The 25,153-nt window shown below is 38.2% G+C and overlaps 1 protein-coding gene and 1 non-coding gene across 2 annotated transcripts; both read left to right on the forward strand.

Moving 5' to 3' along the window:
- Positions 1–1,620: 1,620 nt before the first annotated feature.
- On the forward strand, positions 1,621–23,316 carry LOC103708197 (transcription initiation factor IIF subunit beta-like). The gene is made up of 6 exons (XM_008793019.4): positions 1,621–2,120; positions 10,680–10,788; positions 19,808–19,938; positions 20,037–20,111; positions 20,700–20,849; positions 22,778–23,316. Exons 1-6 carry the CDS (start codon positions 1,908–1,910, stop codon positions 22,895–22,897), a joined length of 798 nt encoding a protein of 265 aa, XP_008791241.1. The 5' UTR covers positions 1,621–1,907; the 3' UTR covers positions 22,898–23,316.
- On the forward strand, positions 21,571–21,676 carry LOC113462786. The gene has a single exon (XR_003385920.1). It is a non-coding gene; the product is annotated as a U6 spliceosomal RNA (small nuclear RNA).
- Positions 23,317–25,153: the final 1,837 nt, after the last annotated feature.

The raw sequence follows: 25,153 nt of genomic DNA on the forward strand, positions 1-25,153 counted from the left end.
AAACGCGCGGAAATTCGAAAATCCCCCTAAGCTACATTAACATGGCCAAAACTACTTCCCGCGCTCGAACTCCCGAGTAGCTCGAGGTCGGAAGTCGGGGGGTAGTGTTGGGGGAAAAGTGTTGCCGCATCCTCGGCCGAGCGCGTTCCGCCAAGCAGGGGCCAGCCAAGCAGGCTGAGGAGCCGGCCGAGCGCATTCCTCCGAGCAGGAGCCGGCCGAGCCCGTTCCGCCGAGCAGGGGCCGGCCGAGCAGGCTGAGGGCCGGCCAAGCAAGCCCCTGCGCGGGAACCGGCCGAGCGCATTCCTCCGAGCAGGAGCCGGCCGAGCCCGTTCCACCGAGCAGGGGCCGGCCGAGCAGGCTGAGGGCTGGCCAAGCAAGCCCCTGCGCGGGAACTGGCCGAGCGCATTCCTCCGAGCAGAAGCCAGCCGAGCGGACCCCCTGGGCGGGGTCCGACCTAGCAATACTTAGTCTGGCCAACCCAAGAACGCCCAAACCATATCCTGAGGCCACGTCCTCCCGCAGCTTAGTCGGGAGATTACGTGTTGACTTCACCAACAGCCGACGTATATGAGTCGTGCAGACTCCCGGTTTACTCAACAATCAAAGCGCATGGCGTTCGCAGGCCCTCAGCTTACTCAACAATTAAGGCGTATGGCTTCCATCGCTTACGGACACCAAGCCTTTCACGGCAAACTCACATGCCCATAAATGACGGCATGGCTCCATGACGACTTGGGCTCCGGCCTAATCTCCTGCGATGATGGCATTGACTTACAAGATCGGGCATTAAAAGATTGATCGTACGACAGACTCTGTCACATCACAGGTGAACTAGCTCTCCCTATAAAAGGAGTATTTCTCCACTCAAGGGGGGGGCTCTCTCTCTCTCTCTCGGTCCATTTTTCTCCACATATTGCCTCTGTGCTGACAAAAGCATCGGAGGGCCGGCGCCGGAGAGCCCGGCCACCGGCTTCTTGCAGGTCTCCAGGAAGACGCCACCCGCCGACGGACCGTCACTCGCCACTCAGGCGGCGGAGCCTCCCCCTTCCGGCCGACGGTCGCCCCCGGGTCCAATTTCCAGCAACAATAAGTATTGCTATTGATCACCATCATATCACCACTAAGTTTACCAGTCTGATATAGTAGTTAAGGTATGAAATGTTCCTCCTACATCATGGTAGGAGGGCATTGCTGTAACTAATTGAGACTACTACCATTATCTGGTGAGATGACAAATCTAAATTAGATAGGCTCGAGAAAGGTAGCTATCGATCACCCACATCATCCCTTAGTTTACCAAACTGACATTGTAGCTAGGTAAGTGGTCATGTATAATGAAAAGTAGGCAGTATGATCAATCACCCATCATATCGGATTGATGCAATACATGGTAGATAGTATTAGTTGAGATCCGGTGAATCGGTTGGCTAATCACCAACTTGAACACCGGTGAACCAAAGACAGCCAATCACTGGCTTCCTTTGGGACGGTGGACCCAGGGGCAGCGGTGTTAGCAATGATATGGAAGGTGATCTTTTTCATTTTCCTTTATTGATTATCAGGAGTCGGCGCAGAGTTTCCCGAGATTGTTATAAAAGCAACCGACTATAATTTTCATCGTGCTACTATAATAAACAGCTTCCGGCGGCCCGGGTGGCCGTTCCTCGCGTCTCTCCCTTTCGCTTCTCCGTTCTGCGGCCTCCGCTGAGCGAGCAAACCCCCCGCACCAACGAATCCACAGCGAAAATTAAAAGGAAAAAAAAAAGCTAAAACCCTTCAAGATTCGGTTAGAGCGCATCGAATCATCGACTCTCTGCTCCCCTCCGCACGTAGTAGAAGAACAGAATCAAGAAGAGAGAGAGAGGGGCGAGAGAGATTAAAAAGAAAGAGAAGGAGGAGGAGGTGAGATGTCGCTGGGAGACGACGGGAGGAACGTGCTGGACACGGGGAGGGCGGATCGGTCGGTGTGGCTGATGAAGTGCCCACCGCTGGCGTCGCGGTCGTGGCAGTCCGCCGCGGCGGCGGCCTCGTCGTCCGACGCCGGCCTCCCTCCCCCAGTCGTTGCCAAGGTCGTCCTCTCCCTCGATCCTCTCCATCCCGACGAGCCCTCCTCTCTCCAGGCAAGACCTTTCCGTTCCTCGTTCTTTGTTTTCCAAACTCATCTAGGGCACTCCTCTTTCTTCGAAGTAACTGTTGTTTTCTCTTTTATTCCTTGCTTGCAAATTTGATTAATTCCGTTCTGATGATGAAATCGCGGAAGAGTTGATTTGAAAAATTAGGGTAATCGTATTTCTTTTCATGGTTACGATCATCAGTGGTAGTAATTGAAGGGATTCAAATAAGGAAACTAATTAGTGCAATGGTTGTGCCATCTTCCTGTTACTCATACCAAGGAAAAGGATGCTGTTACTTACTCTTGAAATGCAGAGGATTGATTTCTGAGGTTTTTGTGTTCGGGTGCTCATCCAAGATTATAGTGAATTTGTGAGTTTGTGTTTTTTGACGCCCACAATTTGCCTTTCTTTGAGTGGTCTAGAATTTATAACTGGAAGATCTGTTGCATGAGCTTATAGGAAGCATAGGACTTATCATAATCAGGAAGATGAGGGGGTTCGTGTAGGAAGAGAGAATTTGGAACTACAGGTGGCTAATGACAACGATGATGAAAAGAAAGGAGGTTGAGGAGGAGGATTTAGGCCCCGTTTGGCAGAGCTTTTGGAAGAGAGAATTTGGAACTATAGGTGGCTAATGACAACGACAATGAAAAGAAAGAAGGTTGAGGAGGAGGATTTAGGCCCCGTTTGGTAGAGCTTTTGGAGGGCCAGAAAGCATCAAAAGCACTTATAGATGGAATAGAGGTGTTTGGTAAAAACATCAAAAAATTGTTTTAGTTTTGCTAAAATGCTAAAACAGCTTTTTGGGAGAAGCTCCATTTTGGAGCTTCTCCAGAAAAGCACTTTTAGGCTCCATCAGAAAGCTGTTTTAAGTTATAATTTTTTTCTTTTTGGACCAAAATATTCATTATAAAATATAATAATTACAGAAAATGATAATATTAATATGTAATGATAATAATTATAATATTTTATATCTTTATTATTTATTATACTATAAATATAATATTATATTACATTATATCATAATACATTGATATATTATATTATATAATATCAAATTATGTTATATTATTATGCTATAGTATATATTACATTATAGTAATATTATATTATATTATATATTTATGTATTAATACATATTATAGTTTATTATGCTCTGTTGTATAATACTATGCAATGTTCTTTATGATCATTTTGTTATACCAAAAGTACTTTCTGAGTTTGTTTACCAAACACATATTCAAGTTTCACAGCACCTTAGAAATATAGTTACAAAACATCAAATTGTTTTTTTATAAAAGCTCTACTTCAAAAAGCTCTACTTTCGAAAGCTCTATTGCCAGCATCTCTGCCAAATGAGGCCTTAGTTGGCAAGTGTTGCAAATTGCAATTGATGTGGTTGCAATTAGTTGTATTCTAATCTGGAAGTTGCGGTAAATGCCGAGCTCATGGAGAAATCTTATGCTGCCTGCCTTCAAGTTTGTTGCCAATATTTTTTTTGAGTAAATTTGGATTTCTTACAATCATAGGACTCAAAAGTATGATATTTCATAGAAATTAAAAGCCTTAGATCAGTGGCTAGGATCAGTTATGGAGTAGTTTAGTCTTTTGCATAGGTCTACTCACTTAAGAAGCGTCGTAGGCAAACTTCCATATTTTGCTAGTGATATTGCTAGTGGAATTCTCTTTTTCTTTGTGGCTCCTTTTTCCTCGTGTGACTCATCTATCTTTGTTAATCTAGGCTGTTGGTTGTGGTGTTGTGAAGACATATTGATAATAGAGCGAGTTTCAATCTCAATGATGTCCCTCAGATGCACAACATGTCAAACCACTCATCTGAATGAATCGGATTCAAGAGATTTTGAGATCTAGTGGTTTTAGCAATAGACAAAACAAGTAGAACTATAGCAGGAGCATGTTGGTGGTCAAATCAGTAGTTGATAGGATCATCATTTCTGTAATCAGTTACCTCAGACAAAGAATTGGAACATTTAGCATGCTTCTTTCATTATTGTGCTCTAGATTAGGGCCCATATGATGATACGGGGCCTCATGTCTGGGGATGGTTTGTTTAATACCCAACTAAAACATTGTGATAGGAAACATTAAACTTGGACTTGGATCAGAGTATTTTGATGGAGCTTTTGGTTTGCGGTACTTATCATATGAAGGTGAATGACGTTACTTAAAGGCCATGTGGATGTCCATATATTCTGTGGTCGAATCCTTGGAAAATATGAAAAAAAAAAACATTGGGAAAAGTGATAACAAAGTGGGAAAAGATTGAAAAGATTGAAAAGATTTTAGGGTGAGTTTCCTACCAATGAAGCATGTTCTTGCTTTTCTATCTTTGTTGAAGATCTATAAATCTTCACCAAAGAATAGGTACCTAAGTAACTTGGCAAACCAAAGAGTCCTTAATTTTGCAAGCACTGAGTATTAAGGAAGAAGCTAGATGTGTAGTGATTGTTTGACAAATTGTGTTAGTGATGACATTTTGTCATGCTTGTCACATTGCGTGGGATGCCACTTATGCTTATCATAGTCAACAGTGACATTTAATAGTAATTTGTGGCATGTTTATAGCTTCATGCTGAATAGCAGTTTATGAACTCTTATCTTAAAATTTTCAAGATTACATAGGATTATGATGATTTGAGACTGCTCATGTTGGTTTTGCATTGAGAGATGTCATAGGGACTACTGCTGTCCAATCTTAATATTATTCATAAATTAATTATACTTTGATTTTGTGGTCTCTATTCTCTACCATGTCTGTTATACTTGTGGAATATTGATTTCTTGAAAATTTTAGATCTTCATAGGACTCCAATCATTTCAGACTATGGAGAGATTCATCAAAGACACTATTGATATCCAGTCAATGCACTATAAAAAGGATATGACTGGCCTAAGAAGCTTTGTAACTTCTATGTAAGGAATGTGATGAGTTATATTTATCCATCTTTGCCATTAGTTCCGGTCTTTGATTGCATGTTTCACCAACATGAGCCTTTTCAACTCCTGTTACAACTATTATCTTAATACCTTGTGGTCCTTGCCCCTCCTCTCCTTAATGAGATTGCATCCATCATTTCCCATGATAAGATCTCCTTATTTATTTGTCAAATATCTGCCATTAGTTCTTATGTTTAAAATAGTTATGGAGCAGTTTTATATCTTCTATGCTCATGTTTGGTTTGTGGCAACATTTGAATCAATTCATAATTATTGATCTCACACATAATCCTTTGGGCTAACTGTTTCATTGCATATAAATTATCTTTATCATTTTTTGCAGACAACATTCACCATAGATTTTGTCATGAAAACACAAGAAGTGCAAGGGATGCAAGAGTGACGGGAAGGGATTAGGAATTTAAATTGTTGAACTTTTCTTGTTTCTTCATGGTGTTGTTTTGGTAGGAGCATAAGACTTGGAATAGGGCCTTATGCCAACCAAACACCATTTGCAAAATGGGCATAGACTTAGAATATACTATGCCCGATCTACCATTTTCTGTTAGCGTGGGCTATTCCATGTCCATTTTGGAGTAGCCTTATGCCCTTCTTTATACCAAACTCACCCTATAGATTGTACCCTTGATTTTAATTTTATATCATTATTAATTATATTGTATAAATATTACAATGATGGACTTTGCTCCTCTCTGGTCCAAAAGCAATAATTGGATATCCAAATTGAGGTTCGCATAGTTAATCATGATCTATACCACTAAAAATGTCAAGAAGTCAAAAATCATGTGTTTGATGGTCTCTAACCTTTACATTAAGTGGATACATAATGGAAAGTTAAAACGGTACAAGACCTTGTTTTGCTATGATGTAAGCATTAAATTCTATTGATTTTCAACGGACACATGTTTTAACATGCATAAATCTTGATAAATAAGGTGGATTCTTAATTTAGATACTTTATTTTGTATTTTAGTGCACTAGTATAATGGAAACCGTCAACCTTTTGTCTACTTGATGCATAGATTAGAGACTACTAAAATGTGCATGATTTTTAATTTCTAGGTATTTTTAGTGGTGTAAATTATGATCAGCGGTGTGAATCTTTGATTTGAGTGCCTGATTATTGATCTTGAAGTTGAGAGTAGTTAACGTCTCCTCTTGAGAGGAGGCTAGTCCAACCCATATGATAATCGATATTATAATTATAATGTTGACATGTTATATATAGTGTTTTTGAGAAATACAAATATAACATTTTTTTATATGACAATATTAATATCAAGAAAATATTATAATAAATTATTATAACAAAATATTGTTATATATAGTGTTTTTGATAAATAAGGTGGATTCTTAATTTATGTATGTTATTATAGTATTATTATAGTAATATAATATAATTTGCTATATTTAATGGAAATCTTGGAGTTGGCCACATGAAGCTGGAATCCAAGGGTGAGGCCTTTAGAATTCTATACCAGATAACAATTTTGCAGGAAGGAAGAAAGGAAAAAAAAATTTATTGTGGGCCCATGCCATTATGGTGCCTTGCAATAATTATGCTTATTTTCCTTCTCTCGATACTCTTGCATATTGTGCCCCCCACTAGACCCCCCACCCCCCCTTTTTTTTTTCAAAAAAAAATGTGGAAAGCTTGTGCAAAATACTAGTATTATTATAATAAGAGATGGACTATGTCCCTCTTTGAGAGTAGAGGGTACCAACTCCTCTTAGTTCGAAAATCAATAATGGGGCGTCCAAATCGACCATCTACACTGCTGAATCATGGTCTATCCTTAAACTATATAAAAATGGCTTAATTTTGCAAATTTTCAATTCCAAAAATTACTTTAATTAATTTGCTTAGTTAAAAGATTCCCATAATAACACTAATTAGATTTCACTCCCAAAACGTTTAAAACCTGCTAAGCTTTTATAAAGAAAGCGATTTTTATATTGTTGGACTTTGAGAAGAAGAAAAGGAATGAAGACAATACATACGAACATGTGAGAGAAAATCTGTTTTAGTAGGAATGAAAGAATTGATAAAATTCTGCAAACGATGCCGTTGTATATTTGAATTTTCAAGGGAAGAGAATGAGAGATACTTTTGAACCAAAAGAAGAACATGAGATATAATGCAGAAGAAAAAAGAAAGTTAATTATGAATTGATTAATTTTTCAGATTTTTAGAATTTAAACTTTAGTTAGATTATCCTTAACAATAAAATATCTGTTTGCCATGTGTATCTGCACGTGCACTATAACTAGTACCACGAAAAATGCCTAGAAAAATAAAAAATGGACAGTTTCCTTTGTGCTAGTATGCTAAACACTTGATTAAGCATTTAACTTGGGATCCCCTCTTATGGATCACAATCTACACATGTTAAAACATGTATATACTGAAAATTGGTAGATTTTAATGCAATTGGAAAATATGGTCTTATATCATCTTAACCCTTCAATTTTGCACCTATTTGAAGCGGAGGTTAGAGACCGCCAAAATATGTGATTTTTGGGCTCTAGGCCTTTTTAAAGGTACAGATCATTATAATCAATGGCGTGCATCTTTGATTTAGGTTTCTCATTATTGATTTTAGAATTGAGATGCGTAGATACCCTCTCTTGTTGATAGGAGAATAGACTATCTTTTATAATATTGTTATATTATAGTATTGTATTAGATAATATAACTACTATAGTAATTTTGTAAAATGGTAAGAACTTTATTATAATAAATTTAACATTATTATGATCACATTATTATACATTGATACTAGTATTAACAATTATTATAACATATAATTATATTAAAGTGTAATATATAACTGTGTTTTTTTTAACTGGTTGAGTTGATCCGCAAACTCAAGAACCTTGGTGAGTTGGGTTATTAGTGACTTGGAATTTGGGAGAAAATCGCTCAATTGGCTTGGTTGAAGAATTGAATCGTTTGACACATCGGTTCAACTCGGTTGGACCCGTCCAAGTCTAGATAAAAGGCAAAAGAAAAAATAAAACTTATATATGATGTGATTCAAACTTGTGCCACTGCTAGGACACTTTATAGTGATGCCTTATTATAAGAATTTATGATATTTATATAACTTCTTAATTTACTGTTTTATTAAATATTTATTTATTTATTTTATTTATGATGTCATAGGTCATTAGGTTGACCTATGGTCAAACTGTTGACCCGTGACCTGGCAACCTGAATGGGGTTTTCTAGTCAACGGGTTTTGAACATTGATATAAAATGTAATGTATTGTAATGTAATGTAATATAACGTATTCTATTGTATATTCTATCAATTACATTAGATACAACATTATGAACATAAAATATTATTATTATTTTTAATTTTATAGTAAATTATTATAGTAATACTATGTTATGTTATGTTTTGTATCTTACTGTTTCAAGATGTGTTATGATTTATATCAATAGTATTATTCAAGGTCAGGGCATACCGAGCCATACCGGAAGCCGACTTGGGTGGATCTAGCCTCTAGATTGAGAAACCAACTAGGGAGGGGGAGAGGGAGAAGGAAAGAGAGGAAAAGAGAGATAGAGAGGGATGGAGGGAGAGGGAGAGAAAGGGAGGGAGAGATAGCGAGATGGTGGCGGAGAGTGAAAGAGGAGGAGCGAGGGGTAGAGAGAGGGCTTCGTAGGGGTAAAGGGAGGGCTTTCGAAGCCCTCTCTCCTCCACTTGCAGGAATAGGGGCAGAGCCCCTGTTTCAAAACAAAACAGGGGCTTGGGCTTCTTTTATATGTTTTTTTTTGAATTTTTTGAAGAGATTGCTGACTTCACTTATTGTTTTTGTTTTGATTTTTTTTTGAAATGAAAGAGTCGGCAGAGAGGGAGGAAAAGAGGGAGGGAGAGGGAGAAGGTGGCGAAGAGCGAAAGAGGCGGAGGGAGGGGCAGAGAGAGCGCTTTCGAAGCCTCATCTCCTTCGCTTGCTAGAACATGGGCGGAGCCCCTATTTTGGGCTTCGACCTCTTATACGTTTTTTTCTGAATTTTTTTAAGTGAAGCCGACAGAGACTGCCGGCTTCACTTAAAAAAATTCAAAAAAAGGTGAAGTCGGCAATCTTTGCCGACTTCACTTAAAAAAAATCAAGAAAAAACGTATAAGATGTCGAAGCCTGAATAGGGGCTCTGCCCATGTTCTGGCAAGCGGAGGAGAGAAGGCTTCAAAAACACTCTCTCTGCCTCTCCCTCCGCCTCTTTCGCTCTTCGCCACCTTCTCCCTCTCCCTCTCTCTCTTCCTCTCTTTCCTTCTCCATCTCCCCCTCACTCTGTGTCTCTCTCTCCTCACCGACCTCTCCCTTTCCCTCCCTCCATCTTCCTCTCCTTCTCCGTTCCTCCCTCGCCCCTCTCTCTTCCTCTCCCTCCCTCTCCCTCTGTCCTTGTTGATTTTTCTTTGTTTGTTCATGCCGGAACGGCACGGCATGGTACAGGACTGTACCATGCCACTGGCCTACCAGCACGGGTGCTAATTCCGTTACTATGGGCCTTGGAATTGTTTAAAATTATTTTATTGCTATTTTGAAAACATTGCAAATTTTGTGACTATGTGCAAGAAATCATACTATTGCAACTTGCTATGATATCTATTGTAAATTTGCTGTATCGTATCTGTTATGTAATTCTCCAAGTCAATGAAGTTACTACACTTCAGTGCATTACATGGCGTTATTATGAAATATTTACCATATGGATACGCATTCTTGCCACTTTATATATAGGATTGATGGAGGCCGAAGCTAGCATATGGGAGATATTGACATATATTGCATAAAAATTGACTTAAACATTTATGGCACTCAACTTATCTGGCTGACTTTGTGCTTATGCACATATAGAATCAATAAACAATTGAGATAGTTTGATTTGCAGGATGAAGTGCTCAAAGTTGCAGGTGAGCTAATTTATCTTCCTTGCCTGTATGCTATTATATATTCTATTATGTTGATTTTTTCCTATCAGTATGTAGATAAAAAATTGAAGTCTACTGGTTTCTTAAGACTTTTCATTTCACTTCTATATACTTCCACATTGTAATCTAAGTACTTGCTAGACATGACTTTTTAAGTTGTCTAAGTCAAGGTTTTATGTATTGGACCATACTAGTCTGTATCAGGAATATCATATTAGTAGAGAACTGGTATGGTGTAAGTATGGTAGAGGGGCTTGATACGATACTATACTAACGCATGGTATAGGTGCTGTTTTGACTTAGCACCTTCACCATGTATCAAGATGGGCATTTTGTGCCGTGCGGTATCAATATGGGCCTTGGTACCAAGATGCAAAACCTTGGTCCAAGTAACTTTCTATTGGATCCTAAGTTTGGTATTAAAGCTCTAAAAAGATATATAGATATTATTTGTATGTAATAAATCAATATTCATAGTTATTTGTACCTACGCATATGAACTGTTAATAATTCCTTGTACCATATGCCTGTCTGTTACTAATCAATACTATTTAGTTGGCTTTGTTAAGCTTAATGGATATTTCACATCTCAGTCACTGTCCTTCTTTTCTAATATGTCTTTGATCTATTTTGTTGACAGTTTAAGATGGAAATGGCTCAAAATGACTCTGGCAATACACCCAAGAGTTACTCTTTGAATATGTTCAAAGACTTTGTTCCAATGTGTGTTTTTTCTGAGTCTAATCAGGGTAAGGATGCATTGCTAATTATGCATTTGTTTACCATATCTAACTTATGATAAATATCGGTTTGTTTCTTATGACCAAGATGGCTCTTCAAATAATTGAAAATTCATGGAAATTGTTTCCTGTCAAAGGTGTTTCTTATGCCAACAAACAATTATCATGCTTTATTATTTTCTGTTCAGCTTAGTATCATATTGTAGCATATATGGTATATTTAGCTAACCTCATCATATTATACTAACATTTCACACATGTTACATAGTTCAGTCAATTGTCCCATTTGAGGTGACTCAACATTTCATGTGATGTTAGCTGCTAACACACTATCAGAGATGCCACCAACAATGCTTCCTGGGAGATGAATGGCATCCTTTCACCAGAGCTACCTGTTTACCCAAGGGGCCAGTTGCTAGTCTGTTTTTATTTAAACACAAGCTAGCCTGTTTTTATTTAAACACAAGCTAGCTTAGCTTGCTCTGATCCAGCTTGGTTTAGCTCAAAAAAATTAAAAACTAAATAATTATCATTTATTTTTGAGTTACAAAAATATAACTACTTAAATGAATTGGCTCCCAAGATGTAGAACTATATATATAGCTTCTGATTATTTTATCTAAAGTGGCATCAAACAATTCTAGTAGAGCTGGTGAAACCATAACCACTATTACACTGTTGTTGGTTTATTTTCCTAGAAAGAAAAATAGTATGAACAAAATGGTCAAGCTGAAACTTGAAAGTGCATTCTATATAAAAAAGATCAATCATTGTTGGCAAGTATGGGGCTTTCATGCAAAATAGGGAAGAAAATGTGTATGAGTGCTCGCACATTTTCAATCTCGGAATTTAGCTTTTGCAAGTTTATCAGCAAAAAATATTCTTGCGTTTACTTTTATATGTAGTATTTTCTATCATGCATAAGAGGGTAATCCTATCAGAGGGACATAATACTTGATGACCAATCTCCTAGGCATACGGTTGGATTTTGGAGAAAAATTAAAAAATTACGACCGTTTTAGGAATCGGATTTGAGTTGATGCATGGTTTAATCTTGTTCCATAACCATGTAAAAATATGCAAGTCTTCAGTATTCCATTTCTTTATTCCATTTCACTTTCTTTAGATGGAATCAATGTTCGCCGAACTGGTACCGGAACCCATACCGGTCGGCGGGCGCTTTGATACGGTACCAGTTAAGTATCGTACTGACACACGGTATGCTTGGAATTAGCACGCCCATTTTTTTAAAAAAGCTTTTTAGGTTTGATTTATTGGTAATCAATTTTTAAAACTTTTTTAATAATTTTAAGTATAATTTAATATTTTTTGATTTTTTTATGATCTCGGTATAACCTAAATAATGCATCTTGTTGTTTTAAAGTGAAACAAAACATAAAATGATTAGTAAGGTGTTGTATGCTATGAGAAGCAACATGAAATATCCTAAAATCAACTAGTGAGATGAAAAATATAAAATAATACAATCAATTACATATTTTTAAAGTACAACATACATACCGATATCTAAAATCTCATTGAGTGCTGATGCCTTTTGTAGATATTCGGATCATTAGCATAGTTAGAAGGCATATCAGCCTAGCCCTCTAACCAAGCGGCATTATAGTCCTGTACGTTCATCCCATAAGGAACGTACTCTGGGTTATAAGCACTCTTGGATCTCTCGCTGAAGCTCTGGCTCTAAAAGGTGTCCTCTGGCTGATAATACAGCTGTGGAGGGGCCATCCGAATATGCTGTCAGCAAAATTTAACCTGTAAGATACTTCGAGTTTGTAGGTTAGTAGCCACCAGAAGATGATGCCTCAAATGCACAATATTCATATGCGTATCCGTATAGGTCATAGGTTATCTTAAGCTGTGGGTAATAGAATCCAATATATGACTCAGAACTTAATACATCTATGGATTCTACTCTGTGTGCGAGGTTATTTGCAGCTGCATCGTGTCCTTCCGAATGACCTCGAGAAGTCTGTCTCCTATATGCAATCATAGACTCGCGGGCTCTATCAAATCGTGCACCGTGGTCTCTATCCTGTATAGTATGCGTAAACAGTGGTCTCATGTTCTCCATTTTCTCTGGCTAGTAGATCTATGACCACCATAATTATCATCGTTGCTGCTTCTGGCCTTTGAATTTGAGTGAACTGACTCTACACTATCAAGGCTGCAGCTGCCTTTTCTTTTCTTTTTTGATGCGTTGAGCATCTGCCTGCTTCCCCTTCGTGCCCCATTCTGTCTGGCTATACTGGAAGGATGAATGTCGCCCTCTAATTGAGTCGACCGGGTAGCATGGGGGCCTCGTCTAAGCAACTCTCGATCATATATCTAAGAGGATATTTCGGACAAGGAGTCACGTATGACCGGCTCCCTAGTAACCCTTGTGGTTGTGGCTGATCAGTTGGAAGGATGCGTGGAATGTTGCGATTTGCCTATGCGTTGCATCGATCCTAGCCTCCTTGGCTACGAAACTAGCCGGTCGTGGAGGCTATCCTAGTTTATCAAGCTCTGGTTCCTGTTGTTAGCCCACAAGACATCTGATCATAGGATAATCGTCATCGTCAATGAAAGCATTATGGATCAGATCTGTGTACTTTAGCTCCACTTCCTTCTGAATGCATTTCAGCCTCAACCTTAGATTATAGCAAACATATACAAGATCGTTGAGGTGTTTCTCTGTCGAACAGTTTCTCTATTTGTCGTGAATGAGGGCGAAGGTGGACCAGTTGCTCTCACAGTAAGTCGAGAAAACTGTCTGGAAGAGGATTCGGATAGCTAGCCGCTTAAGATTTCTCGCAGACAAACCAAAAGAATCTACCATTCAGTTGCAAAAATATTGAAGAAAATTACATATAAGATAGTATTACATTAGTAACCATCTAATCTCAGGTAATAGTTATTGTTGATATGTAATATATCGGATTCATACTTTTCTTACTTACGACAGCTGCCGAGACTCCAAATCTGTTTGTACCCTTTCTAAATATTTTGGTCACTGAAAAAGAACCATGTTGTAATATGTTAATAATTGAAGATATCGGTTAATTAATGCATGTCACTTAAGTTAACTTACCTCTTGTAAATATAGAGTCGTGATTTCTGGATCAGGCTCTATCTTATAAATCACATTATGCAGAGCGGCTAGAAGTTCGTCATCCACATCGATTTCAGGTACGATATATTGAAATTTCGAGTTCAGGTAGTAAGCTGTAGATAGAGTTCGTAATTGTTTTAGTAACATTGTACAAGTACAAAAGTAGTCTAATTTTTAATGTTCTTGCTTACATGCTAGATGCAAGTCTATCCATCTGGTAGTCCCACCGTCGCTCAATGATGTCAATGTACTCCCGAGCATGTCTCAGATCTGCCTTCCTGATTTGATTCTTTGCCATCTCCATCATGTAATAGAAGAAGCCTATTTAGGGGTACTTCTTGCTGTCCATGGCCCGAACACTTCGTACAATGGTTTGATGCCTTCACTATCTTCTCGGCCCGCTGCCAGAATGTTTGCCTCGTCACCCTACTGTCTACTGCATCCTACAAATCTTCGCAATGTTCATCAATATGTGGTCGATACAATGTGCAGCACATGGGATCCAGAAAATATGTGGCCGCCGTTCCATCAAGATCTCTTTGGAGGCTTTATATTGTGGCCCATTATCAGTAATGACTTACACGACATTCTCTTCTCCTAGCTGATTAATCACTGCCTCCATTAATCCAAGGTTGTACATGGCGTCGTGCACTTGATTGGAAGCATCAACCGACTTATAGAAGAAAGTCTTCATATCACAATATATCAAGAAGTTGATAATACTCCGCATGGTAGGACTGGTCCAACCATCACGTATCACCATCAGTCTATATGTGGGCCACTTGCTCTTGTATGAGGCAATTCACTTCTCTAGCTCCTCTTTATTGTTGTCAAGAAGCTCACCATAGATTTTCTTCGATCTTGGAGGATCTACATGGGGACTGACAACCTGTATGGAGGAAATGACAGAACTATAGTACATATTGTTTGCCGTATTTGCTGAAATGTGACTGAAGTGGAACCATGATCTAATAGCTCGCCACATATCCTTCTTATCTTTTTTTAGCATTGTGTCAACCCTTTGCTGTTTTGAATTCTTGCTGGAAAAGGCATGTGGATCTAAATCATGGATGGTGGCTCCTGGTGAAATCTTCTTGGAGAGGTGAAACTTCTTGGAGAACTTTTTGCTACCAAAACTCTTCCAGCATAGATGCAATATGGCCACCGCCTCTACTAATAGCTTCTCTAACTGAGGTCCTATTGAACTTTGAATTTGCCATGTTGCTCGTAGAACTGGAGCCCGACTCGTAGTGTGAAGGCCCAAATCGAGCCCTATGCTTGGTCACCTCATCCTGCTATTATTGATCATCTAGGCTTTGCCTGAATGACAACCTAGAGTGAACGCCTCGTCATCTAGAGCGAACACTTCCTTTGACTCCCTAGAGTGATAGGAAGGTGGTTGTCGCTCGGCAGTCCATCTCCGCTTTTTTTTGGCAATCCTCTCATTCGCTACTCTGAAATTAGCGAAGTGCTTCTTCATTAGCTGTTGGATCTTTTGTGGGCATTTCTGACGCAAATATATTGGGATAACCACCAGCTAGGTGTTGCTTCAACCTGAGTATCCCTTTTCTCTTGAACTCTATTGCACCAGTTGCACTTTTAGCGGTATTGATCCGAGTGCATTTGTCCATGATCCCAACCAATGTCACACGCTAGTTTCCTTTTTTCTTGATGGTTCCATTCCTGCAGGTTTATCAAGTACGTTAGTTTATCAATTATTTAAAAATAGTAAAATTTCGTTATGACTATAAAATTATTTTTTACTTCAAATACGTAGTATTATTTTTTTCATATTTATATATTTATTTATATATTTTAATAATTTTTAAATTTAAAAATATGTTTAAATACCATAAATTCAAAAAATATATTTTTTATTTTAGAAAATACTTCTGAAATATGTAATACGCACTACAAATTTTGAATAATTTTTGGTATTAATTATATATTTTAGATTATTTTTAAATTTGAAAATAATTTTTAAATACAAATATTTTTAAAAAGTAACTTAAGCTCAGATCTATGTAGAATCCTATCATGGATGCTACATATATTTTTATAGGCCTGTCGGCATGCATCAAAGGCTACTTATTTTTCAATTTTTTTAAAAGAATTAAGCTTAGGCTATATGCAAATGATTACATCAAAACTTGAATAAATGGACACTAAATTTAGCTGGAGAGTAGCTTGCATGCCCCTAAATATGCTTATGATTATACATTTTTTTTTAAATTTTTTTTTTATTTTTAATCCAAATATATATTTTTAAATTTAAAAATATATAATTCAAAAATAAAAATTTTTTGTGGGATTGTGTATATCATCTATAGATGTACAACATATGATGAAATAATGCTAAAATTTTTAATGTTTAATTTTGGCATGATCTCTCTTTATTTTGTAAATTTTGAGGCATTTTTTAGTGTCCAAAAAAAGAAAAGAGAATAAGGTAGGAGAAAGGAAGCATACCTTATTTTAGGTTGGATTCTCCTTGAATTATGCTGAAACAACGCATTTTTGGCCCTCGGGGGGGCTTTGAAAGAAAATGTTGGAAAGGTCTGAGAAGTTTCTCAGGCTTTTCCAACTCTTTTTAAAAATGAAAAGGAGGGGGGACCGGTTTGGAACCGATCCGACTCAGGGTGAACTGGCTAGTTCACACTGGTTCCACGTAGAACCAGCCGGTTTGGACCGAGTCCGTGTGGTTCAGCAGCGATTATGGCCGGTTCGGATCCGGTTCCGAAAAAAATGCAGGACCGACCCAGTCCCCTTTTAGGTCAGCTCGGTACAAGCCAAACTGGGTAGTTTGGCCTGGTTTGGCAAACCATGGGTAGAATATAAGTCAAGATGCTTATTTATTGAACTCGTATAGTTTTTTCCTTTTTTAGTGCTTAGGAAATAAGTGTTAGTATTAGGAAGGTGCAGGGAATACACACACATACATGTATGTGTATATATGTATTATGTCTGGTGAGATACCAATACCCAATAAGTGTCCAACTTATATGAGCCCATTGTAGATAAATTTTGTTATTCAGTTTATTGATGTAATAAAATATATGATTTAGGTCCTTGCTTCAAGTACATATTTGATCAGGTATATACACATCAAGATGCTTATATATTGAACCTAAGTATAGGTTCTTTTTTTTTTACAATTTTGGTAAGGGAATAAACTTTTAATAATAGAAGGGTGCAAATAATTTACAAAAATATACATACATGTGTGCACACATGTATGTACATTACACACACACACATATTATATATATATGTATGCATTGTATTGCCTAGTATGTATGTATTTACATTTTTTTACATACGTATGTGTGTATGTATGTACAAGGTTCGCTGTCTCGGTACTAGATCCCATACTGGTGCCACACTAGCACTGTCTCAGTATGGTATGGTCGGTATGCCATCCGTATCGGATACTGATACCGAACCGGTATGGTACGATATGCTCCGTATTGCCCAAATCGGACTGATACGACAAACCATGTGTATGTATCCATGTATGTTGCACATTTGAAAGCCTTAAGGTTCAACAAGCGAACTTGCCTCGTGAAGCTTAAGCTCAATGCCATCTTCGGCCCAAATTCTGCTAACCATGGTCGGAAGAGGATGGTTGTACGTGGGTGAGGAAGAGTCGCAAAGTAATATTTATAGCAGTGATGGTAACTTAAGAGGGGAAGGGAGAGATGGGTGAGGGAAAATGGGCACTAGGTGGGAAGGGGGGTTCACCAAGGATGGAGGTGTAGGGAGGAGGTTGGGGCTGCGGCTGGTCGAGAGGAAGGGCTGAAGGTGGGCTGGTGTATGTGGTTGTTAATGGCACACTGGCATTGAATGAGAGTGTCAAAGGGAGCACCATGCAGTAGCAAAGCATCTAGGTTCAGCAAGAGACTTGCCTTCATAAGCTTATGTTTGGCTTAAATTCAAAAATGATACTTAAAGCCCAAGGTCATCTTTGGCCCCCTCTCTGTTTACACTAGTCAGAAGGCGATGGCTGTACGTGGTTGAGGAAGAGCAGCAAAGTAATATTGATAGCAATGATGATAGGAGGGGAAGGGAGAGATGGGTGAGAGAAAATGGGCACTAGGAGGGAAGTGGGGTTCACCTTGGATTGAGGTGTAAGGTGTAGGGTGGAGGTTGGGGCTGTGGATGGTGAAGAGGAAGGGCTGATGGTGGGCCAACATGGGTGGGTGTCAATGGTGCATTGACATTGTATGAGGTCATGAGGAGATAGGTCAAGGGATCTGTGTGCATAGGCTTAGGTGGATTTGAGGGGAGGGAAGTGTTGATAGGGGAGAAGTGGGGGAAAAAAGGGAAGAAGGTGAGGGCTGTGAGGTGGTGGAAAAGAGAGGCAGATAGGGAGGGCCTTAGGGTTGGAAACAAGGTGAGTGAACCTGACCATGATCAATAGACGGAGTTAACAGGTTGGGAGTTTGTGGTGATAAAAAAAGAGAGGAGAGCATAAGGGAAGAGAATTGGGAAAATGAGGCTAAGTGGCTAGAGTATCATGGTTGGGGTGAGATAAGAGGTTTAGGTTACTCTTGATTTAGGTCTTCCATCTCAAATGGATGGTCCAAATACTTTGGAAAACTTATCATGTTGTGACTTAATATGTGGGTCTTCTAGTCCGTCTTGGGTCAAAAGAAATGTTCTCTGGGACAAGCTCAATTATATTTCAACTCAGACCTTACTTAGGCTTGTAGCTCTTTTGTCCCTTGGCCTGGTCTCTACTTAGAGCTATCCTAGGACTGTTATTAGTGAACCAACTCTGTAATTGCATCAATATTTTTCCTCTTTACATGGTTGCCTTTGTGCATCCAAGAGTTATTTCTGTAAAGGAATATGTTTTGTAAATATCATACACTTAGGTGGAAAAATAGCAAAAAAATTCCATCTGGCCAGTCCTGAGCAAAGATATGCACGTGTGTATAGATATGTATATATATACATATTGTGATTGACTTAAGACTACTTCGATACCATGTGTATTTTTTTAGTAGTATGGATCTTATATAGCCTCGCAGGAAGAAAGCAGTTGCCTATATGTATATTTGCCGCCCAAAGACACTATTGGAAAAAGGAACAGTATGGATTATAAGATGAGAAAACTAGTGATAGTACATTGCATATGGAGATTGAATAAAAAAAAAATGGAGAGAAAATATGGCTTGTGAAGTTGTCAATGAAGAATAGGCCACAAATTTTCCATCAAAGGGATACTGTTAGGGCCTGCTTTCTAATAAAATCATTTCCAAACTGAGATAAAAGAACATGGGGAACAACATTGCGGAGATGAAATATGGAAAGTAATTGACTAGGTTATTTTCTAGTTCCTCTGTTTCTCACTTTCTTCTTACAAGAAAAAGTAATTAAAACAAATAGTATTGTATTAATTCCAGTAATTCTAGATTGACTCTAATTCTTGGAACATCTGAACGTTCTTGTCTTTGTATTACTTGAACATATCAGTTCATTTTTCGTTTTTATGAGATAATATCATGCAACATGGGGGCCCTAGTGCAATGGGAAAGTTGCTCGATTGTGACTTGGGTGTCATGGGTTTGAAATATGGAAACATGTTCTCCGTATGCGGGGTGGTGGGTGGGTGGGTAAGGCTGCATACATCTAACTCTTCCAGACCCCATAGTGGTGGGACCCTCGTGCAATGGGATGCCATTTTTATGAGATATTATCCTGCAGTTTCTTTCTCTTGTCCGGTGTACCAAATTCTAAACTATGGATATAAATATAGAATAATGTGGTAGATACAACTCTGACAATACCAATCAAATGTATACCACCTCTCCTCATTATACTTGTTATATAATTCCAACTATATACATTTGTTCCTTTTGTTATAACCTCTGCGATGTAATCACTTCAAAAGTAAACTGTTATTTATTGTAGGGAAATTTTTATTGGAAGGAAAGGTGGAACATAAATTTGACATGGAACCTCATAGTGAAAACTTTGGGGAGTATGGTAAATTGTGCCGTGAAAGGACCAACAAAGCTATGATTAAAACCAGACAAGTGCAGGTTTATATCTTAATATTGTATTCTGCCTTTTATGTGTTGCTCTGAAAATTGGTGCTCTTAAACTGTCCTGATTTGTGTAAAAAAATTATCTGTATTAGGTGATTGACAATGATCGTGGAGTACTTATGAGGCCTATGCCTGGTATGGTTGGCTTGGTTCCATCTGGTTCAAAGGTATAATTGTATTTTTGAAAATGTTACATCTCATTTATATGTTAACTATAGATTGGTAAGAGAAGGTCAAGATGTTCTATGTTATGGGATGATGTGAATCTCATGATAATTGACTTTATATGTTGAACACACTGGACTAGACCTAAACTGCCAAGATATTTGGCACATTAGCTCCGAGGTAAGTATAGTGCAGGTTACATCAGGCTAGATTAGATATACAGAGCTGTTGTCTAGTAACCTGGTCAGTTGCATCAGCTATTAGTTTTTCCAGACCTTGACACCTGACCTGGTTTCTAGTTTGACATGTGATATTTATTCTGTACTCTCAACTATTTGTCTTTAGGGGGTAGAAATTTTGTTTCTCTTGTCTTACCTGGATGGCAAACACATCACATGTATTTGTGTATATATATATATAAGCTGTTATGTAGATTGCCTCGGTATTTTGTGCTCGCAACTATGATTTTATTGCAGGACTTCTTAATACGGCACTTAAACTTGGATCTCAATAATGCCAATTCTGTTCACTCCCATAAAAATATGCTATATTTTATTTATTTGTTTATTTACATGTTTTGTTTGTACCAGGACAAGAGGAGGGTAACACCAACAAAAGGATCTGATGTGAAACGAACACGTAGAGACCGTCGGGAACTGGAGAACATTATCTTTAAACTCTTTGAAAGGCAGCCAAATTGGGCATTGAAACAGTTGGTTCAAGAGACAGATCAACCTGAGGTATTTTCAACTTGATAGTCATTTTTTGTGTAAAGAAGATGAAAGTTTACTGGCTGAGTTCCTTTACATAAAATATAACTGGGCCGAATTTGGATTTGCTTTGTGATGAGCCCAAAAAATGTATCAAACTGGTTATTTTAGTATTTAATAATGAAATTTAAGCCTTAACCATGCCCCAAAGAATTAGAAAGAAATTTTAAATAATGATTTTGATATGCCTATACATAATTATACGAAAAGATGGGACATATATCTCAAATAAGTGTTATTTCCTTTAGTTGAGTTCAAATTTTCACACATAAGATTACTAGTTTGACTAGCTGATGGTTGAATTCTTGAGTTTTTTAATGTCATTTTTATCATAACATTTTGTAATAACTTTTTTTCTTGTTTGGTTTATTCATTTTGAATTTTAAGCAAAACAGAAATAGTTTTCATACGATTTACACTGATGATGGCATTCCAATATTGTTCAAAACAATTTTTTTTGTACTGACCTGTACTAGATGGTATGGGCATACTTTACTTGCCTGGATCAACATGGAGACCTAGAATGCCCCTGTACTGACTGATAGTACACCTATTGTGACAATCTAGGATCTCACCCAAAAAGACTAGCCGGACTAGCCGGAATATATTATTTGGATTCCTTGACGCTCTATATATACCTAGGATCTATCCATTACATAACTAATGTAGGATTAAACACATGCTGACATGGGTCCTCACATTGGAGATATTCGATAAAATTGGAACGATATAGAGAAGATTAGCATGGCTCCTGCGCAAGGATGTCATGCACAAATTGAGATATGGTCCAAAATTTTAAAATTTGTAACAATTTAGGATCTCATCCAAAAAGACTAGCCAGAAGGTATTATTTGAATTCTTTGGCCTTGTGGAAGTACCCAAGATTTACCTGTTACATAGCCGATATGGGACTAAACTCGCCCACATAGGTCGTCACACCCGTTGTCCAGTGCCGAGGCCGAAACCTTGGTTGGAAACAATTGATTGATTATTTTTTGTAGCTATTATGTTTGAGCTGAGCTTCCAATTTTAATGGCTCATGTAGATTTGCTATCACAATATGGTTATTGTATTCTCTTTCCATTCATATGACAATGAACATTCCAGTCAGTGTATTATGTTTAACCTGTTGTTCACTATATCTGTGATGTTGATATGTAGAAAACAGCTTTTCAGCTTGTAATTAACAAATCAATTAACAGAAGTGTACAGGTAATTCTTTCTTATAATTTAATTATTTCATGTTGTTGGGTTCGAGGGATTTTTTTGTGTTGGTCAACCCATAAACAAGGTCTCAAATCTCGACCATGCCGCACCATAATTGACCCCATAGCATGTCGTTTCGACCCCTGCTGACCCATACAGCAGGGGGATGTTGTCTGGGGCATATTTAGGTTACATGAATGGTATGGGGGTGTAGCACTAGATTTGAAACCTTGCTCATGATAAATGAACATCACCAAGACGTGCGATGTTTTGCTGGAATCATCTTTAGTAGAAGATCATTTATAACTTTTTGCATTCATCCTTATATATGAAATTCATTGTACTTCAGCTTGAACAATTTTTCAGAATCTGCATATTTGGCAGCCTGCTTTCTTGTTAATGAGTAACGACATCAAAACATGTTGTTACCTTTTCTCTAATTGTGAACTTGCTGACTAATATTCACTTGGATCGGTGACTATCTTCTGCAACTTGTAAATATTTGTCATACATTGTCTTATTTTTGATTAACAAGCTGATTGCAACATTTTAATTTGAGATGTTTATATACGTATGTATGTGTTTATGTGTGTATGTATATATTAATGTATGTATGTATCTATGCCATATATATATATATATATGAGACCAGCCTTTACATACTGGATTTTGACTGTTGTTTTTCTCTGCAGCAATTCTTGAAAGAGATACTAAATGATCTCTGTATTTACAACAAGAGAGGACCTAATCAAGGGACCCACGAGCTTAAGCCAGAATACAAGAAAACCACTGAGGAAGTGGATACTACGTAAGATCCATTTTCCTGCTTCCAGAAGTCCATTGAGGAAGTGGATACTGTAGTTAAGAACCATGTTGTTGCTTCCAAAAAGTTCCTGTGAACCATGATGCTCGCAGATCAAAATCTTTCCCCTCAAGAACCTGGCACTCTATGATTGGTGATTACCTCTTGGAAGAATGCTTGGTGAAAAACAAATTGTTTTGTTTCAACTTTTCACCGTGCAAAATTCAAGTGCCCCCATAGGTACTGAAGACAGATGTAATGTGTTTGCTTTGTCAGTTACAACAGATTCCCAACTTGATGGTGATGTATCCCGTCCTGGATCCCAGTTTTTATGAACCTTAATATACTTTATAGCGAATATGGAGAGAATATGGGGAAAAAGACTAATGAACCCTTGATAAACTATTGATTTCCGTGATTGACTTGTTACACCCAGGATTAATTCAGACATAGATGATAGCGTCGTTTAACCAAATTTCTATGAGTGGATGGTCACAGAATGACCGGAAGTTGTCTCATAGATCAACTTCCGTAGATCTGAGATGATGGCAGGGAAAATGGTTATAATGCTTTCACATTGTCCTCTGAAATTAGGACTTCGGTCTTGAATTTACCATCTTAGTCATTACTTAAACCTTTGTAATCAGGCTATTGAGGTATTTGATTTTCAAATGGGGGAAGAGGAACGGGAGGCGTTCCTAAGCTTTCCGGCTCACTAGTAGGTGATGAGGGAATTTCAAAAAAAGGGGTAATTGCATCTGCTGATGCATTCGTTCGGATACATTATTTCTTCGTGAAAAAGCAGCTCTTTATTCTAGATAATATGAGGAAAAAAATATGGTTCTATATTTAGCTCTCATCAAAGCACTTTATATGCTCTCGGGCTCAAACAGATACCGGGCCACATGTCTAGCCGCTAAAGCCTCCCTTCTCATTAATAAAGAGCAAATATCCAAGCTTTCACTACTACGAGGCCGACAGAGTACCTCTGAAGCCACCAAATGAACATCTTCCTCTCATTCTGCATTTCCGAAAGAAAGTTTTTGAACATCCGCTCCAATCTCAAATTTGTGTTGTCTTTCATGTATCATATAGGGAGATTTTTAACAATACCCAACATTTCTAAAGAATCTTTGGCTCAATCCTCTTTAATAACTAGAAATAAAAATGCACAACAAATCTCTTTTGTAGAAGCGTTTGATTTATTCTGCTTTCAACTTTATTAGTTTGAGTTAGCCTGTGATTATACTGGCAAATAACGTAAATTCTTGAAGCTCACTGTCGATTCACATTTTTGTTTATAAGCTTCCAAACATTGCTGTTCCGAATTTCTCTCTTTTTTCGCACTTCAGTTCTGATACGTCAGCATTACTAGCTGATGCATGGACTAAATCTTTGATGTGGGGATTCTAGCGAAGCCAACAGAGTTCTGGACGATAAAATAAAACTGTGTTCACGCCCGAACAATCGTAAGATTTTTGGGCAAGCAATCCTTCCTGAAGCGGACTGCTTAGAGAACACGAGTGGTTACTTTCTTGAAACCATACATCGACGGATGCCTTCCCGCTTGTTAGAAAATCTCTCTTATTTATATCTAGAAGAGCCATAATTTAGATTTATTTTTTCAGAAGTGGAAAAGGTCGTGCCTCCTTGTACCGGTGAAGGGTGGATGTGATTATACTAAACTAAAACGCACCGAGCCTGGAAAGTTGAAGAATGGGATGAATAGGCTTTGCGTTTTGGCCAACGATTCTGAAAGACAGACCAATGGAGTTCTTTGGAATTAACACCCCTATTCACGAGATGTCGTTGTATATGTCATCAGGGAATCAACATCATCTCACACTGCGTCAAGTCACGAGCGATGTGATATCCCAAAATCCTGCTACTCCAGGATTTATGGGATCGGGCAGCCCACCGAACCCAAGCAACATCGTGAAAGGAGCCCAATAAGCCAATCAAATCCACCTCCACTAACGTGAGAGGGCATTTTTTTTTCTTTTTTTTCCGATGCACCATCTGCTCACCCTAGTCTAATATAAAGCAAGAACTTGACACAGTAGTATAGAAGAGACCCCTCGATAAGTCTAAAGGACCTTTTCCAAATGCTGAGCTGTATAAGTAGCAACTCAATTTGTGGCTCGATTTGCCTTGTGGTAAACATGCACAACCTGAAAGGTATTGCATCCTCCCATCTATCGAATGTCGTGTAGTAGAGGGCTCGCATCCTCCCTCCACTCCTCCTTTCATATCCAATCAATCACCG

The sequence above is a fragment of the Phoenix dactylifera genome, chromosome 2 (assembly GCF_009389715.1).
Source record: "Phoenix dactylifera cultivar Barhee BC4 chromosome 2, palm_55x_up_171113_PBpolish2nd_filt_p, whole genome shotgun sequence".
Classification (NCBI taxonomy): Eukaryota; Viridiplantae; Streptophyta; class Magnoliopsida; order Arecales; family Arecaceae; genus Phoenix; species Phoenix dactylifera.

Coding starts and splice junctions, on each gene's coding strand:
- LOC103708197 (XM_008793019.4), top strand. CDS start 1,908: ATGTCGCTGGGAGACGACGGGAGGAACGTGCTGGACACGGGGAGGGCG. Junction 2,121..10,679: donor ACGAGCCCTCCTCTCTCCAG/GCAAGACCTTTC, acceptor TTTTGTTGACAG/TTTAAGATGGAAATGGCTCA. Junction 20,112..20,699: donor TGGTTCCATCTGGTTCAAAG/GTATAATTGTAT, acceptor TGTTTGTACCAG/GACAAGAGGAGGGTAACACC.